Consider the following 16,279-nt stretch of genomic DNA (forward strand, 5'->3'; position numbering starts at 1 on the left):
GGTAGTATAGTGTATATATTAATGTGTAGTATAGTGTATATATTCATGTGTCGTATAGTGTATATATTCATGTGTCGTATAGTGTATATTAATGTGTAATATAGTGTATATATTCATATGAGGTATAGTGTATATACTCATGTGTAGTATAGTGTGTATATATTCATGTGTAGTATAGTGTATATATTAATGTGTAGTATAGTGTATGTATTAATGTGTAGTATATTCTTCCTCAGTGATGGGTATGGTAGTATAGTGTATATATCAATGTGTAGTATAGTGTATATATGAATGTGTAGTATAGTGTATATATTCATGTGTAGTATAGTGTATATATTCATATGTAGTATAGTGTATATATTCATGTGTAGTATAGTGTATATATTCATGTGTAGTATAGTGTATATATTAATGTGTAGTATAGTGTATATATTCATGTGTAGTATATTCTACCTCAGTGATGGGTATGGTAGTATAGTGTATGTATTAATGTGTAGTATATTCTACCTCAGTGATGGGTATGGTAGTATAGTGTATATATTGTGTAGTATAGTGTATATATTAATGCGTAGTGTATGTATTAATGTGTAGTATGGTGTATATATGAATGTGTAGTATAGTGTATATATGTGTATGTATTGATGTGTAATATAGTGTATATATTCATATGAGGTATAGTGTATATATTCATGTGTAGTATAGTGTGTGTAGTATAGTGTATATATTCATGTGTAGTATAGTGTATATATTAATGTGTAGTATCGTGTATATATTCATGTGTAGTATATTCTACCTCAGTGATGGGTATGGTAGTATAGTGTATATATTAATGTGTAGTATAGTGTATATATTCAGTATAGTGTATATATTCATGTGTCGTATAGTGTATATTAATGTGTAATATAGTGTATATATTCATATGAGGTATAGTGTATATACTCATGTGTAGTATAGTGTGTATATATTCATGTGTAGTATAGTGTATATATTAATGTGTAGTATAGTGTATGTATTAATGTGTAGTATATTCTACCTCAGTGATGGGTATGGTAGTATAGTGTATATATTAATGTGTAGTATAGTGTATATATTCATGTGTCGTATAGTGTATATTAATGTGTAATATAGTGTATATATTCATATGTAGTATAGTGTATATACTCATGTGTAGTATAGTGTATATATTCATTCGTATAGTGTATATTAATGTGTAATATAGTGTATATATTCATATAGTATAGTGTATATACTCATGTGTAGTATAGTGTATATATTCATGTGTAGTATAGTGTATATATTAATGTGTAGTAGTGTATATATTAGTATGGTAGTATAGTGTATATATTATATAGTGTATATATTCATGTGTAGTATAGTGTATATATTAATGTAGTATAGTGTATATATTCATGTGTAGTATAGTGTATCAGTATTCATGTGTAGTATAGTGTATATATTAATGTGTAGTATGTATTCATGTGTATATATTCATGTGGGTGGTAGTATAGTGTATATTAATGTGTAGTATATAGTGTGTATATATATATTCATGTGTAGTATAGTGTATATATTAATGTGTAGTATAGTGTATATATTAATGTGTAGTATAGTGTATGTATTAATGTGTAGTATAGTGTATATATTAATGTGTAGTATATTCTACCTCAGTGATGGGTATGGTAGTATAGTTTATATATTAATGTGTAGTATAGTGTATATATTAATGTGTAGTATAGTGTATATAGTGTAGTATAGTGTATATATTCATGTGTAGTATAGTGTATATATTCATGTGTAGTATATTCTACCTCAGTGATGGGTATGGTAGTATAGTGTATATATTAATGTGTAGTATAGTGTATATATTCATGTGTAGTATAGTGTGTATATATTCCTGTGTAGTATAGTGTATATATTCATGTGTAGTATAGTGTATGTATTAATGTGTAGTATATTCTTCCTCAGTGATGGGTATGGTAGTATAGTGTATATATTGTGTAGTATAGTGCATATATTCATGTGTCGTATAGTGTATATTAATGTGTAATATAGTGTATATTAATGTGTAATATAGTGTATATATTCATGTGTAGTATAGTGTGTATATATTCATGTATAGTGTGTATATATTAATGTGTAGTATAGTGTATATATTAATGTGTAGTATAGTGTATATATTAATGTGTAGTATATTCTACCTCAGTGATGGTTATGGTAGTATAGTGTATATATTAATGTGTAGTATAGTGTATATATTAATGTGTAGTATAGTGTATATATTAATGTGTAGTATAGTGTATATGGTGTAGTATAGTGTAAATATTCATGTGTAGTATAGTGTATATATTCATGTGTAGTATATTCTACCTCAGTGATGGGTATGGTAGTATAGTGTATATATTAATGTGTAGTATAGTGTATATATTCATGTGTCATATAGTGTATATTAATGTGTAATATAGTGTATATATTCATATGTAGTATAGTGTATATACTCATGTGTAGTATAGTGTATATATTCATGTGTAGTATAGTGTATATATTCATGTGTAGTATAGTGTATATATTCATATGTAGTATAGTGTATATATTCATGTGTAGTATAGTGTATATATTCATGTGTAGTATAGTGTATATATTAATGTGTAGTATAGTGTATATATTCATGTGTAGTATATTCTACCTCAGTGATGGGTATGGTAGTATAGTGTATATATTCATGTGTCGTATAGTGTATATTAATGTGTAATATAGTGTATATATTCATATGTAGTATAGTGTATATATTCATGTGAAGTATAGTGTGTATATATTCATGTGTAGTACAGTGTATATATTAATGTGTAGTATAGTGTATATATTAATGTGTAGTATAGTGTATATATTAATGTGTAGTATATTCTACCTCAGTGATGGGTATGGTAGTATAGTGTATATATTAATGTGTAGTATAGTGTATATATTAATGTGTAGTATAGTGTATATAGTGTAGTATAGTGTATATATTCATGTGTAGTATAGTGTATATATTCATGTGTAGTATATTCTACCTCAGTGATGGGTATGGTAGTATAGTGTATATATTAATGTGTAGTATAGTGTATATATTCATGTGTAGTATAGTGTGTATATATTCCTGTGTAGTATAGTGTATATATTCATGTGTAGTATAGTGTATGTATTAATGTGTAGTATATTCTACCTCAGTGATGGGTATGGTAGTATAGTGTATATATTAATGTGTAGTATAGTGTATATATTCATGTGTCGTATAGTGTATATTAATGTGTAATATAGTATATATTCATATGTAGTATAGTGTATATACTCATGTGTAGTATAGTGTATATATTCATGTGTCGTATAGTGTATATTAATGTGTAATATAGTGTATATATTCATATGTAGTATAGTGTATATATTCATGTGAAGTATAGTGTGTATATATTCATGTGTAGTACAGTGTATATATTAATGTGTAGTATATTCTACCTCAGTGATGGTTATGGTAGTATAGTGTATATATTAATGTGTAGTATAGTGTATATATTAATGTGTAGTATAGTGTATATATTAATGTGTAGTATAGTGTATATATTAATGTGTAGTATAGTGTATATATTAATGTGTAGTATAGTGTATATATTAATGTGTAGTATAGTGTATATATTAATGTGTAGTACAGTGTATATATTAATGTGTAGTATAGTGTATATATTAATGTGTAGTATAGTGTATATGGTGTAGTATAGTGTAAATATTCATGTGTAGTATAGTGTATATATTCATGTGTAGTATATTCTACCTCAGTGATGGGTATGGTAGTATAGTGTATATATTAATGTGTAGTATAGTGTATATATTCATGTGTAGTATAGTGTGTATATATTCCTGTGTAGTATAGTGTATATATTCATGTGTAGTATAGTGTATGTATTAATGTGTAGTATATTCTTCCTCAGTGATGGGTATGGTAGTATAGTGTATATATTGTGTAGTATAGTGCATATATTCATGTGTCATATAGTGTATATTAATGTGTAATATAGTGTATATTAATGTGTAATATAGTGTATATATTCATGTGTAGTATAGTGTGTATATATTCATGTATAGTGTGTATATATTCATGTGTAGTATAGTGTATATATTAATGTGTAGTATAGTGTATATATTAATGTGTAGTATATTCTACCTCAGTGATGGGTATGGTAGTATAGTGTATATATTAATGTGTAGTATAGTGTATATATTAATGTGTAGTATAGTGTATATATTAATGTGTAGTATAGTGTATATAGTGTAGTATAGTGTATATATTCATGTGTAGTATAGTGTATGTATTAATGTGTAGTATATTCTTCCTCAGTGATGGGTATGGTAGTATAGTGTATATATCAATGTGTAGTATAGTGTATATATGAATGTGTAGTATAGTGTATATATTCATGTGTAGTATAGTGTATATATTAATGTGTAGTATAGTGTATATATTCATGTGTAGTATAGTGTGTATATATTCATGTGTAGTATAGTGTGTATATATTAATGTGTAGTATAGTGTATATATTCATGTGTAGTATAGTGTATATATTCATGTGTAGTATAGTGTATATATTCATGTGTAGTATAGTGTGTATATATTCATGTGTAGTATAGTGTGTATATATTCATGTGTAGTATAGTGTATATATTCATGTGTAGTATAGTGTGTATATATTCATGTGTAGTATAGTGTATATATTCATGTGTAGTATAGTGTATGTATTAATGTGTAGTATATTCTTCCTCAGTGATGGGTATGGTAGTATTGTGTATATATTAATGTGTAGTATAGTGTATATATTAATGTGTAGTATAGTGTATATAGTGTAGTATAGTGTATATATTCATGTGTAGTATAGTGTATGTATTAATGTGTAGTATATTCTTCCTCAGTGATGGGTATGGTAGTATAGTGTATATATCAATGTGTAGTATAGTGTATATATGAATGTGTAGTATAGTGTATATATTCATGTGTAGTATAGTGTATATATTCATGTGTAGTATAGTGTATATATTCATGTGTAGTATAGTGTATATATTCATGTGTAGTATAGTGTGTATATATTCATGTGTAGTATATTCTACCTCAGTGATGGGTATGGTAGTATAGTGTATATTTTAATGTGTAGTATAGTGTATATATTCATGTGTAGTATAGTGTATATATTCATGTGTGGTATATTCTACCTCAGTGATGGGTACAGTCCTCCTGGGGTTGCTAGGTGATCCCCGGGCCAGACTCTGTCTGAGCAGCAGAGTGACCTCCTCCAGCTCCTTCTCAGCCTCCGCTACATTGGGATCCTGCTGTAGCACCTCCTGTAGGTCAGAGCTGCACGCCAGGTAGTCCTGGGGATGGGGGCACACACACACACACACACACACACACATATGTGGAGGATGAGGAAGAGACCAGGTAGTCGTTTCAATACCCGTCTACAAAAGTAGTCAACCCAGATTGGGCCAAACCCGCAAACTAGTCATGTGAACTCCTAAAACCTGTCCCTTTACCTTGAGGCCTTTATTGGCCATGGCCCGTCTGTAGAAGGCCTTCTTATTGGCTGGCTCCAGCCTCAGGGCAGAGTCACAGTCCTGCTTGGCTTCAGCAAACATATCTAGCTTCAGGAAGCACAGCGCTCTAAGGACAGAATGTAATACAGTATTATAGTGTCTCTATGGAGGCAGAATGTAATACAAAAGTATTATAGTGTTTCTATGGAGGCAGAATGTAATACAGTATTATAGTGTCTCTATGGAGGCAGAATGTAATACAACAGTATTATAGTGTCTCTATGGAGGCAGAATGTAATACAACAGTATTATAGTGTCTCTATGGAGGCAGAATGTAATACAACAGTATTATAGTGTCTCTATGGAGGCAGAATGTAATACAGTATTATAGTGTCTCTATGGAGGCAGAATGTAATACAACAGTATTATAGTGTCTCTATGGAGGCAGAATGTAATACAACAGTATTATAGTGTCTCTATGGAGGCAGAATGTAATACAACAGTATTATAGTGTCTCTATGGAGGCAGAATGTAATACAACAGTATTATAGTGTCTCTATGGAGGCAGAATGTAATACAACAGTATTATAGTGTCTCTATGGAGGCAGAATGTAATACAACAGTATTATAGTGTCTCTATGGAGGCAGAATGTAATACAACAGTATTATAGTGTCTCTATGGAGGCAGAATGTAATACAACAGTATTATAGTGTCTCTATGGAGGCAGAATGTAATACAACAGTATTATGGTATCTCTATGGAGGCAGAATGTAATACAACAGTATTATAGTGTCTCTATGGAGGCAGAATGTAATACAACAGTATTATAGTGTCTCTATGGAGGCAGAATGTAATACAACAGTATTATAGTGTGTCTCTATGGAGGCAGAATGTAATACAACAGTATTATAGTGTGTCTCTATGGAGGCAGAATGTAATACAACAGTATTATAGTGTCTCTATGGAGGCAGAATGTAATACAACAGTATTATAGTGTATCTATGGAGGCAGAATGTAATACAACAGTATTATAGTGTCTCTATGGAGGCAGAATGTAATACAACAGTATTATAGTGTCTCTATGGAGGCAGAATGTAATACAACAGTATTATAGTGTCTCTATGGAGGCAGAATGTGATACAACAGTATTATAGTGTCTCTATGGAGGCAGAATGTAATACAACAGTATTATGGTATCTCTATGGAGGCAGAATGTAATACAGTATTATAGTGTCTCTATGGAGGCAGAATGTGATACAACAGTATTATAGTGTCTCTATGGAGACAGAATGTAATACAACAGTATTATAGTGTCTCTATGGAGACAGAATGTAATACAACAGTATTATAGTGTCTCTATGGAGGAAGAATGTAATACAACAGTATTATAGTGTATCTATGGAGGCAGAATGTAATACAACAGTATTATAGTGTCTCTATGGAGGCAGAATGTAATACAACAGTATTATAGTGTATCTATGGAGGCAGAATGTAATACAACAGTATTATAGTGTGTCTATGGAGGCAGAATGTAATACAACAGTATTATAGTGTATCTATGGAGGCAGAATGTAATACAACAGTATTATAGTGTATCTATGGAGGCAGAATGTAATACAACAGTATTATAGTGTCTCTATGGAGGCAGAATGTAATACAACAGTATTATAGTGTCTCTATGGAGGCAGAATGTAATACAACAGTATTATAGTGTCTCTATGGAGGCAGAATGTAATACAACAGTATTATAGTGTCTCTATGGAGGCAGAATGTAATACAACAGTATTATAGTGTATCTATGGAGGCAGAATGTAATACAACAGTATTATAGTGTGTCTCTATGGCTCTGGAGGAGAACACAACAGTATTATAGTGTATCTCTATGGCTCTGGAGGAGAACACAACAGTATTATAGTGTGTCTCTATGGCTCTGGAGGAGAACACAACACTGTTGTTCAACATAGCAGCCAAACACAGCTCATACAATCAGCCTCTCTTGTATTTTCTGACCCCACAGACAGACATCCTCGCACCAAGACAGTGTGTTAATGTTGATAAGCCTGCCGTTCCTCTGGCGTACTCAACACTTCCCCTAAGGCCATGTGTGTGTTGAAAAGCTGTCCTTTTTAGCTACGCTCTCATGTGGCTGTGGAGTGTGTACTGTGACTGTCTGTACACACAGGGCTTTACGCAGAACAGGACATGAACACAAAGGTACGGTGTGGTGAGTCATGTCAGGGTGGCCAGCCCCTTTCAACTCTATGGTACAGAACACTCTGTCAACGCTGACAACACTACTCTACTGGCTATTGAGGAGGAGAGGAGAGGAGATACAAGAGAGGAGAGGAGGGGAAGAGAGGAGGAGGGGAAGAGAGGAGAGGAGGAGGGGAAGAGAGGAGAGGAGATACAAGAGAGGAGAGGAGGGAGAGGTGCCTAATGAATAGGACCCAGGTTTCCCATCCCAGGAGAGCCCGTGTTGCATGTCTTTCTAGGACACAATTTACGGTCCGCTACCCTGTTCTGTGTTACACACTGTGTCTATAATTAGGCTATGAGAGAGAGAGGAGCAGACACCCTGCTGTCCTCTGCTGTTCCTGTTTGTATTTCCACACTACAGCAACAATACACCTGATTAGTCTGACTGGATTTACTGACATCATGGCAGGCTGGGGTTAGAGCAGGCTGGCTGGGGTTAGAGCAGGCTGGCTGGGGTTAGAGCAGGCTGGCTGGGGTTAGAGCAGGCTGGCTGGGGTTAGAGCAGGCTGGGGTTAGAGCAGGCTGGGGTTAGAGCAGGCTGGGGTTAGAGCAGGCTGGCTGGGGTTAGAGCAGGCTGGCTGGGGTTAGAGCAGGCTGGGGTTAGAGCAGGCTGGGGTTAGAGCAGGCTGACTGGGGTTAGAGCAGGCTGGCTGGGGTTAGAGCAGGCTGGCTGGGGTTAGCAGGCTGGGGTTAGAGCAGGCTGACTGGGGTTAGAGCAGACTGGCTGGGGTTAGAGCAGGCTGGGGTTAGAGCAGGCTGGCTGGGGTTAGAGCAGGCTGGGGTTAGAGCAGGCTGGCTGGGGTTAGAGCAGACTGGCTGGGGTTAGAGCAGGCTGGCTGGGGTTAGAGCAGGCTGGCTGGGGTTAGAGCAGGCTGGCTGGGGTTAGAGCAGGCTGGCTGGGGTTAGAGCAGGCTGGCTGGGGTTAGAGCAGGCTGGCTGGGGTTAGAGCAGGCTGGCTGGGGTTAGAGCAGGCTGGCTGGGGTTAGAGCAGGCTGGCTGGGGTTAGAGCAGGCTGGCTGGGGTTAGAGCAGGCTGGCTGGGGTTAGAGCAGGCTGGGGTTAGAGCAGGCTGACTGGGGTTAGAGCAGGCTGGGGTTAGAGCAGGCTGGCTGGGGTTAGAGCAGGCTGGGGTTAGAGCAGGCTGACTGGGGTTAGAGCAGGCTGGGGTTAGAGCAGGCTGGGGTTAGAGCAGGCTGGGGTTAGAGCAGGCTGGCTGGGGTTAGAGCAGGCTGGGGTTAGAGCAGGCTGGCTGGGGTTAGAGCAGGCTGACTGGGGTTAGAGCAGACTGGTGGGGTTAGAGCAGGCTGGCTGGGGTTAGAGCAGGCTGGCTGGGGTTAGAGCAGGCTGACTGGGGTTAGAGCAGACTGGTGGGGTTAGAGCAGACTGACTGGGGTTAGAGCAGGCTGACTGGGGTTAGAGCAGACTGACTGGGGTTAGAGCAGGCTGGCTGGGGTTAGAGCAGGCTGACTGGGGTTAGAGCAGGCTGGCTGGGGTTAGAGCAGGCTGACTGGGGTTAGAGCAGACTGACTAGGGTTAGAGCAGACTGGCTGGGATTAGAGCAGGCTGACTGGGGTTAGAGCAGAGTGGCTGGGGTTAGATCCGACTGGCTGGGGTTAGAGCAGGCTGACTGGGATTAGAGCAGACTGACTGGGGTTAGAGCAGGCTGACTGGGATTAGAGCAGACTGACTGGGGTTAGAGCAGACTGGCTGGGATTAGAGCAGACTGGCTGGGATTAGAGCAGACTGGCTGGGATTAGAGCAGACTGACTGGGGTTAGAGCAGACTGGCTGGGATTAGAGCAGGCTGGCTGGGGTTAGAGCAGACAGACCAGGGTTCTGTTCCCACTGGTTACACAGACCGGGGTTCTGTTCCCACTGGTTACACAGACCGGGGTTCTGTTCCCACTGGTTACACAGACCGGGGTTCTGTTCCCACTGGTTACACAGACCGGGGTTCTGTTCCCACTGGTTACACAGACCGGGGTTCTGTTCCCACTGGTTACACAGACCGGGGTTCTGTTCCCACTGGTTACACAGACCGGGGTTCTGTTCCCACTGGTTACACAGACCGGGGTTCTGTTCCCACTGGTTACACAGACCAGGGTTCTGTTCCCACTGGTTACACAGACCGGGGTTCTGTTCCCACTGGTTACACAGACCGGGGTTCTGTTCCCACTGGTTACACAGACCAGGGTTCTGTTCCCACTGGTTACACAGACCAGGGTTCTGTTCCCACTGGTTACACAGACCGGGGTTCTGTTCCCACTGGTTACACAGACCAGGGTTCTGTTCCCACTGACCGGGGTTCTGTTCCCACTGGTTACACAGACCAGGGTTCTGTTCCCACCACATTCAGTGCATTAGGAAAGTGTTCAGAACCCTTCCCCTTTTCCCACATGTTGTTACATTACAGCCTTATTCTAAAATTGACCAAATAAAAACAATTCCTCATCAATCTACAGACAATACCCCATAATGACATCACAATACCCCATAATGACATCACAATACCCCATAATGACATCACCCCATAATGACATCACCCCATAATGACATCACCCCATAATGACATCACCCCATAATGACATCACAATACCCCATAATGACATCACAATACCCCATAATGACATCACAATACCCCATAATGACATCACCCCATAATGACATCACAATACCCCATAATGACATCACCCCATAATGACATCACCCCATAATGACATCACCCCATAATGACATCACCCCATAATGACATCACCCCATAATGACATCACCCCATAATGACATCACCCCATAATGACATCACCCCATAATGACATCACAATACCCCATAATGACATCACCCCATAATGACATCACCCCATAATGACATCACAATACCCCATAATGACATCACAATACCCCATAATGACATCACCCCATAATGACATCACCCCATAATGACATCACCCCATAATGACATCACAATACCCCATAATCACATCACCCCATAATGACATCACAATACCCCTTAATGACAAAGCGAAAACAGGTTATGAAACATAGATAAACAGAAATACCTTATTTACTTCAGTATTCAGACCCTTTGCTATGAGACTCAATTGAGCTCAGGTGCATCCTGTTTCCATTGATCATCCTTGAGATGTTTCTACAACTTGATTGGAGTCCACCTGTGGTAAATTCAATTGATAGGACATGATTTGGAAAGGCACACACCTGTCTATATAAGGTCCCACAGTTGACAGTGCATGTCAGAGTAAAAACCAAGCCATGAGGTCAAAGGAATTGTCCGTAGAGCTCCGAGACAGGATTGTGTCGAGGCACAGATCTGGGGAAGGGTACCAAAACATTTCTGCAGCATTGAAGGTCCCCAAGAACAAAATGGCCTCCATTATTCTTAAATGGAAGACGTTTGGAACCACCAAGACTCTTCCTAGAGCTGGCCGCACGGCCAAACTGAGCAATCAGGGAGAAGGGCCTTGGTCAGGTGACCAAGAACCCGATGGTCGCTCTGACAGAGCTCCAGAGTTCTTCTGTGGAGATGGGAGAATCTTCCAGAAGGACAACCATCTCTACATCACTCCGCCAATCAGGTCTTTACGGTAGAGTGACCAGAAGGAAGCCACTCCTCAGTAAAAGGCACATGACAGCCTGCTTGGAGTTTGCCAAAAGGCACCTAAAGGACTCTCAGACCATGAGGAACAAGATTCTCTGGGCTGATGAAACCAAGATTGAACTCTTTGGCCTGAATGCCAAGTGTCACATCTGGAGGAAACCTGGCACCATCCCTACGGTGAAGCATGGTGGTGGCAGCATCAGAGCCCAGACTTGAACCCAATCTAACATCTCTGGAGAGACCTGAAAATAGCTGTGCAGCGACGCTCCCCATCCAACCTGACAGAACTTGAGAGGATCTGCAGTGAAAAATGCGTGCCAAGCTTGTAGCATCATACCCAAGAAGACTGGAGGCTGTAATCACTGCCAAAGGTGCTTCAACAAAGTACTGAGTAAAGGGTCTGAATACTTAAGTAAATGTGATATTTTATTTTGTCTTATTATTTTGCTTTGTCATTATGGGGTATTGTGATGTCATTATGGGGTATTGTGATGTGATTATGGGGTATTGTGATGTCATTATGGGGTATTGTGATGTCATTATGGGGTATTGTGATGTCATTATGGGGTATTGTGCTGTCATTATGGGGTATTGTGATGTCATTATGGGGTATTGTGTGCAGATTGAAGGGGGAACCAAGTTAATCCATTTCAGAATAAGGCTGTAACGTAACAAAATGTGGAAACCGTCAAGGTGTTTGAATACTTTCCGAATGCACTGTACATTACTGTACCTGTTAGGATGAAGGAGACACGGTCAGGTCCTTACCGGTTGGTGTAAATGGGACATTCCTCTGGCTTCAGCTTAAGGCATTCGCTGTACGTCCTCAGAGCCTCCTGGAACAGACCTTTCTTCACAAACTCATTTCCTTCTTGTTTCAGCGAATTGAAACAGACTTCTGTTTTTTGAGCTGCAGGCAAAGGAAGATACGCTGTTGGTGAGTAAATGTGTGACATCATACTGAGTAACTTGACAAAAATGTTTTTTTTTTTTTTGTTGTTGTAAGAATCGTATTTCACAAAAATAAGTGAGTGGTAATTTTGTCCTTTTAAAATCCAGGGTGAAAACAGGTCTAATCAGCAGTCATTCATGTGATAACGGACAGCTAATCAATGAGACCACTGGGGTGTTCTGGGAAAAAGCTGCCCGCTCCCTTCTTCCATTCATCACAGTTAAAACATCAATTATGGTTGGCTGCAGCACGGCCCTGAGATTGGGGCTAGGGTATAGGACTGGGGCTAGGGTATAGGACTGGGGCTAGAACTGGGGCTAGAACTGGGGCGAGGGTATAGGGCTGAGACTGGGGCTAGGGTTGGGGCTAGGGTATAGGGCTGAGACTGGGGCTAGTGTTGGGGCTAGGGCTAGGGTATAGGGCTGAGACTGGGGCTAGGATTGGGATTAGGGCTAGGGTATAGGGCTGAGACTGGGGCTAGGACTGGGGCTAGGGTATAGGGCTGAGACTAGGGCTAGGACTGGGGCTAGGACTGGGGCTAGGGTATAGGGCTGAGACGGGCTAGGACTGGGGCTAGGACAGGACTGGGGCTAGGACTGGGACTGTGACTGGGGCTAGGGTATAGGACTGGGGCTAGGGTATAGGGCTAGGGTATAGGACTGGGGCTGGGGATGGGGTATAGGGCTAGGTTATAGGGCTGAGGCTAGGGTATAGGGTATAGGGCTGAGGCTAGGGTATAGGGCTGAGGCTAGGGTATAGGGCTGAGGCTGGGGCTAGGGTATAGGGCTGAGGCTGGGTTATAGGGTATAGGGCTGAGGCTAGGGCTGGGACTGGGGATAGGGTATAGGGCTGAGGCTAGGGGATGGATAGGGCTGAGGCTGGGGCTAGGGCTTGGGTATAGGGCTGAGGCTGGGGCTAGGGTATAGGGCTAGGGTATAGGTATAGGGCTTGGGTATAGGGCTGAGGCTGGAGCTAGGGTTTGGGTATAGGGCTGAGGCTGGGGCTAGGGTTGGGGCTAGGGTATAGGGCTGGGGATAGGGTATAGGGCTGAGGCTGGGGTATAAGGCTGGGGCTAGGGTATAGGGCTAGGGTATAGGGCTGGGGCTAGGGTATAGGGCTGAGGCTGGGGCTTGGGTATAGGGCTTGGGTATAGGGCTGAGACTGGAGCTAGGGTTTGGGTATAGGGCTGAGGCTGGGGCTAGGGTATAGGGCTGGGTATAGGGCTGGGGCTAGGGTATAGGGCTGAGGCTGGGGGTATGGGGCTGAGGCTGGGGCTAGGGTATAGATAGGGCATAGGGCTGAGGCTGGGGCTAGGATATAGGGCTGAGGCTAGGATATAGGGCTGGGGCTAGGGTATAGGGCTGAGGATGGGGCTAGGGTATGGGGCTGAGGCTGGGGCTAGGGTATAGGGCTAGGGTATATAGGCTGAGGCTAGGGTATAGGGCTGAGGCTAGGGTATAGGGCTGAGGCTAGGGTATAGGGCTGAGGCTAGGGTATAGGGCTGGGGCTAGGGTATAGGGCTGAGGCTGGGGCTAGGGTATGGGGCTGAGGCTGGGGCTAGGGTATAGGGCTGAGGCTAGGACTGGTGCTGAGGATAAGACTGAGGCTAGGACTGGGACTGGGGAGAGGGGCTGGGGATAAGGCTAGGGGAGAGGGTCTAGGGGATAAGGCTAGGGGAGGGGCTATGGCTAGAGGGGAAGGGCTAGGGAGAGTAGGGCTAGGGGAGAGGGGCTAGGGGATAAGGCTAGGGGGAAGAGCTAGGGGATAAGGCTAGGGGGAAGGGCTAGGGGAGAGGGGCTAGGGATAAGGCTAGGGGGAAGAGCTAGGGAGAGTAGGGCTGGGGGAGGGGCTAGGGTATAGGGCTAGGGGGGGCTAGGGTATAAGGCTAGGGAAAGAAGGCTAGGGTATAGGGTTAGGGGGGAGGGGCTAGGTTGGAGGGGCTAGGGTATAGGGGCGAGGGAGGAGGGGGCTAGGGTATAAGGCTAGGGGGAAGGGGAAGGTTATAGGGTTAGGGGGAGGGGCGAGGGAGGAGGGGCTAGGGTATAAGGCTAAGGAAAGAGGGCTAGGGTATAGAGTTAGGGGGAGGGGCTAGGTTGGAGGGGCTAGGGTATAGGGGGCGAGGGGGAGGAGGGGCTAGGGTATAAGGCTAGGGGTAGGGGAAGGGTATAGGGTTAGGGGGAGGGGCGAGGGTGGAGGGGCTAGGGGTAAGGGTATAGGGTTAGGGGGAGGGGCGAGGGGAGGAGGGGCTAGGGTATAAGGCTAGGGGGAAGGGGCTCCAGCAGCAAACAGTTGTCCCCCTTCAGTCCTCTAGCAGACATTATGTCTCCTCTCTCTGTTCCACTAGTCCCCCTCCAGTCCTCTGACAGTATGTCCCCCTCCAGTCCTCTAACAGACAGTATCTCCCCCTTCAGTCCTCTAGCAGACAGTGTCTCCAGTCTCTACTGCTGCAATAGTCTATAAGACCTTTGAAGGTTCCAGCTCACAGCAGAAAGAGGATGAGGAATGATGATGATGCTTGCTGAACAGAAAATGCCACCCTATTGCACTGCGTTTAACCCTGGGCTCTGGCCAAGGTAGTGCACTATATAGGGAATAGGGTGCTATGGGCTCTGGTCAGAATTAGTGAACAACATAGGGAGTAGGGGTCATTCTGGACTCATGCTGTGAGTCAGTCTGAATGTAGTCTCTTGTGACAGAGGAAACGGCTGGTCAGCGGACACTGATTAGCTTCTGGGTGACTACACGCTCAGAAAAATAGGTGCTATCTAGAACCTAAAAGAGTTCTTCAGCGGTCCCCATAGGAGAACCCTTTGACGAACACTTTTTGGTTCCAGGTAGAACACTTTTGGTTCCAGGTAGAACCCTTTCCCCAGAGAGTTCTATATGGAACCCTAAAGAGTTCTACCTGGAACCAAAAAGGGTTCTACATGGAACCCAACAGAGTTCTACCTGGAACCAAAAAAAAGTTTTCTCCTATGGGGACAGCCAAAGAACCCTTGGAACCCTTTTGTTCTAAGACTGTGGACTCGGCTGAGTGAGAGCCCTACCTGCGTGCTGCTTGGCCTTCTCTGCTCTGGCCTGTAGGACCTCAGCGCTGGGTGGTTCCTCCCTGCGGTGCTGCTGAGCTGATAGTGGGACCAGAGGGATCTCAGGTAGTTTCTCTCTCCACTGTTCTCCGTCCTGCTCTATCAGTAACCGCGTGATCCTGGAGGAACCACACACACACACACACACACACAGCATTATCCTCCCAGCTATCCTCTATTATGTAAGTGCAGGGACAGTGTATAAATAGTGTGTAGCTGCATTAGCTAGAGGACTGGGAGGGACAGCAGGTAATTCACACCACAGCGTTTGCTTGAAGCAGATTGACATCCGAGCTGGATAATTAAGAGTCTATAGTTAAGGCGGTCTGACTTGGGCCTTTCAAACAACTCTCAATCACTTCACATGGTTGTGACTGTAGGGTGGATCAATTCTGTTAACTTTCCCAAAATGTCCAGGTTTTCTAGATATCCTGCTCGGTGGTTTCCAGATGGCCTGCTCACGGTCTCCTGATTCCAGATGGCCTGCTCATAGTCTCCTGATTCCAGATGGCCTGCCCATGGTCTCCTGATTCCAGATGGCCTGCCCACGGTCTCCTGATTCCAGATGGCCTGCTCATGGTCTCCTGATTCCAGATGGCCTGCTCACGGTCTCCTGATTCCAGATGGCCTGCTCATGGTCTCCTGATTCCAGATGGCCTGCTCATAGTCTCCTGATTCCAGATGGCCTGCTCATAGTCTCCTGATTCCAGATGGCCTGCTCATAGTCTCCTGATTCCAGATGGCCTGCTCATAGTCTCCTGATTCCAGATGGCCTGCTCATAGTCTCCTGATTCCAGATGGCCTGCTCGGTGGTCTC

At 42.2% G+C, this 16,279-nt stretch overlaps 1 protein-coding gene across 1 annotated transcript; it reads right to left on the minus strand.

The window, feature by feature from the left end:
* Window positions 1-5,235: 5,235 nt before the first annotated feature.
* LOC121842436 (sperm-associated antigen 1A-like) lies at window positions 5,236-15,717 on the minus strand (the record flags this gene model as incomplete). The annotated part of the gene is given in 4 exon segments (XM_042312425.1): window positions 5,236-5,394; window positions 5,557-5,683; window positions 12,193-12,334; window positions 15,424-15,717. Coding segments are annotated over 4 exon segments (624 nt in total), but the record flags the coding sequence as incomplete, so codon positions are not given.
* Between the last annotated feature and the right edge of the window lie 562 nt (window positions 15,718-16,279).

The sequence above is a fragment of the Oncorhynchus tshawytscha genome, unplaced genomic scaffold, assembly GCF_018296145.1.
Source record: "Oncorhynchus tshawytscha isolate Ot180627B unplaced genomic scaffold, Otsh_v2.0 Un_contig_10318_pilon_pilon, whole genome shotgun sequence".
Taxonomy (NCBI): Eukaryota; Metazoa; Chordata; class Actinopteri; order Salmoniformes; family Salmonidae; genus Oncorhynchus; species Oncorhynchus tshawytscha.